We start from the raw sequence: 2699 nt of genomic DNA, 5'->3' as shown, positions 1-2699 counted from the left end.
CTCTCTCTCTCTCTCTCTCTCTCTCTCTCTCTCTCTCTCTCTCTCTCTCTCTCTCTCTCTGTCTCTGTCTCTCTCTCTCTCTCTCTCTCTCTCAGCACGAGCAGGAGTGCGCCGCGGCGGCGGCAGCCGCTGCGGGGGCTGCGACGGCGGCACCCCCTGCTGCTGCCGCGCCCGCGCAGGTGCCGGCCCGGGCGCCCGCAAAGATGGGGCACGGCGCCTATTTAGCGCCGCGCCCAGCGCCCGGCTTGCGGCCCAGCCAGGCGCCCAACACCGCCACGCCCACCACCACCACTTGGAGCCTCTCCACCTTGTTGCCAAGCACCGTCATGTCGGCCCGCAGCTGCGTCGAAGACGCCGCCATGTCGGCCCGCAGCTGCGTTGAATATGCCGCCATGTCGGCCCGCAGCTGCGTCGAAGACGCCGCGATGTCGGCCCGCAGCTGCGACGAAGAAGCCTTGAGTTCGTCCCGCAGCGGCGCTGTGGCCTGGTCCAGGCCCGCCGTCCTCGCCAGCAAGTGGCTGAGGTCAACCCACGTCTTGGTGATCTGAAGCAGCAGCCAGGCACCGCCACCCAGGCGCAGAAAGTTGTCGGCGAACGCTCGCACCGTGGTCCTCCCCTGTGGTGTGCAGGCAGGGCACGCTCGTTGGAGGAGGCCTCTCAAGGGACGCTGCTATTGAATCATCAAGCGCGTTCAGTGCTCCCGCGGCCGCATGCTTGCCGAGTGTCAAGCAATCGTGTGTTTGAGCCCAGGGCCCCTGCAGGCGCACCAACACCGTCACCACAGAGCATCGTGCCACGGAGAACCTACCAGGTTGAAGGGGTCCGGCGCGTTGTCGTCTCCGCCGCTGCTGTGGGGGCGTTTGGGTGTGCCACTACCGCCGCCATCACCGCCACCAGCCTACTTGTTGGGGGCCGCGCGGGATGGGTTTGTCGGGGGCGGAGGGGTCCCGGCGCCATAAAGCGCAGGCCTGCTGTGGGGATGACGCATGCTCCCACCATGCACAGCGCTGCCACTTGCTGTGCAAAAACACCCACCTGCTCGGTGCGCTGCAGAGCTGCGGCGGCGCAGGGGGCGAGCAGGCACGACTGGCGCAGCCGCAGCGCCTGGCGCCGCAGGCAGTGGCGCGCGGCGCAGGGTGTGGGAGGCACGAGGCGCTGGGGCCCTGGGGCCCACCCCAACGGCGCCCGGGCGAGCATCTTCAGCATGTGTAGAGTCTTTGAGGTGAGGCGAGGCGCGGTGTTTGCGCCCTCTTCATGAAAAGAAGTACGTACAGGTACGTACCTGTACGTAATTCCTGAGGGGCCCTCAGTGACAAACGGGGAGTTGGACAAATGCTTTGTATCAAACGCAACACGGCGAATCAAGGTCGGCCATGCCAGATCGGGAATTGCGAGCGCAACGGCTGCCCACTCACGACCGGTATCGCGCTGGTGGTCCGCATGTGTCCCTCAACCAGCGCAAGGCTGCGCTTGTGGTCGCGCCTGCACCGCTGGGCGCCAGCGGGGCTCCTGGCACACTGTGGGCATCAAAGTCACGTGTAGCTGTCATGCTTGTCGTCTGCGCACACTGGGCGCGCGAATGCGCGCCAGGAGCGCAGAAACCGGCGTTGCCAGAAGAGCAGACCGTACCGCGCAAGTTCGCGACCCCGCCGCCAATCGATCACCGCGTGCGTCCAACGCCGACCTTCCCGTAGGCAGGCGCCCTTTGCAGGTGGCCGCCAGTAGAAGCCGAGCCTGGGCCCGACCGTGGCTAAAGCCAACGGCCCAACGCCTCGGAAGTTCGCATCGCGTTCGGAGCAAATCACGGCGGTGCTGGCGGGCAACTCGCGGCGCTTCCCGGGTGCCTTATAGCGCGCCACTGCGGGTGCCTGCCTGACCCAGACCTTGGGTGGGCGCCGGGCTTGCCTTGCTGCGGGCGCAGTCCCTTGTTCAACGGCCACCTGCCCAGCTGCCACCTAAAGCCACTTGCTTGTTTGCAGCGGGCTCGAGCGCGCCGCGGACGCCACCGCGCGGAGTGCGGAGGCATAATTCCAGGCGGCACGCGGCAGGTTTGTTATGGTCAAGTCGGGCAGCAGTGAGTGAGGGGTGCCTTGGGCAGGCAGGGCATGGGGCAGGTCATGGGGCGCGGAGCTGCAAAGGCAGGGGCCCATTGATTTGCCGCTTCCTCTTGCACCGCAGGCTGAAGCTCCTGCGCGCCGGGGGGCCCTCCCACGCTGAGTGCTCTGGCGCCACGCACCAGGTGGGAGACCAGAAAGGCGGTCGGGGCATGGTGCCTTTGGCTGGCTAGCCTTTAGCACGCTGGCAGTAGCCAGAATCCAGTGCATTGTACGAGCAGCTAGGCTGGGCCAATCCTCCGCTCCCTCCACCCCAACCACATGCACCGTGCCCTGCCGCGCCGCGCCGCGCCGCGCCCCGCCGCCCCGTTATGCATGAAGGCCGCCCTGCAGCTTGGAGGCTGGCTGGGGACGTCAACACGCGTCACTATGAGAGCTTGAGCGCCCTCGCGCTCCTGCCCTCGCTCTGGCCGGCCTGGCGGCGGCAGCTACGTGTGCTGCGACCGCGTGGGGGGTGTCGAGGTGCCGGCGGCACTGGCGGGCTACGTGGGCGCCGCAGAGCTCGACGTGGCCGCCCCGCGCCTCACTACGCTGCTGTCCACGCCGCGGCTTGCCAAGAAGGCCAAGCTCTACATCGCGTCCCTC

General features: G+C 67.5%; 1 protein-coding gene across 1 annotated transcript; it reads right to left on the bottom strand.

Moving 5' to 3' along the window:
- Positions 1 to 217: 217 nt before the first annotated feature.
- Positions 218 to 1206, bottom strand: MNEG_15335 (hypothetical protein; the record flags this gene model as incomplete). Its single annotated transcript, XM_014036194.1, has 3 exons — positions 218 to 616; positions 809 to 898; positions 1036 to 1206. 3 exons carry the CDS (start codon positions 1204 to 1206, stop codon positions 218 to 220), a joined length of 660 nt encoding a protein of 219 aa, XP_013891648.1.
- Positions 1207 to 2699: the final 1493 nt, after the last annotated feature.

The sequence above is a fragment of the Monoraphidium neglectum genome (assembly GCF_000611645.1).
Source record: "Monoraphidium neglectum strain SAG 48.87 unplaced genomic scaffold scaffold05235, whole genome shotgun sequence".
In the NCBI taxonomy this organism is placed as follows: domain Eukaryota; kingdom Viridiplantae; phylum Chlorophyta; class Chlorophyceae; order Sphaeropleales; family Selenastraceae; genus Monoraphidium; species Monoraphidium neglectum.
Note: the sequence above shows the minus strand (reverse complement) of the source record. Positions and strands in the feature narration are given on the sequence as shown.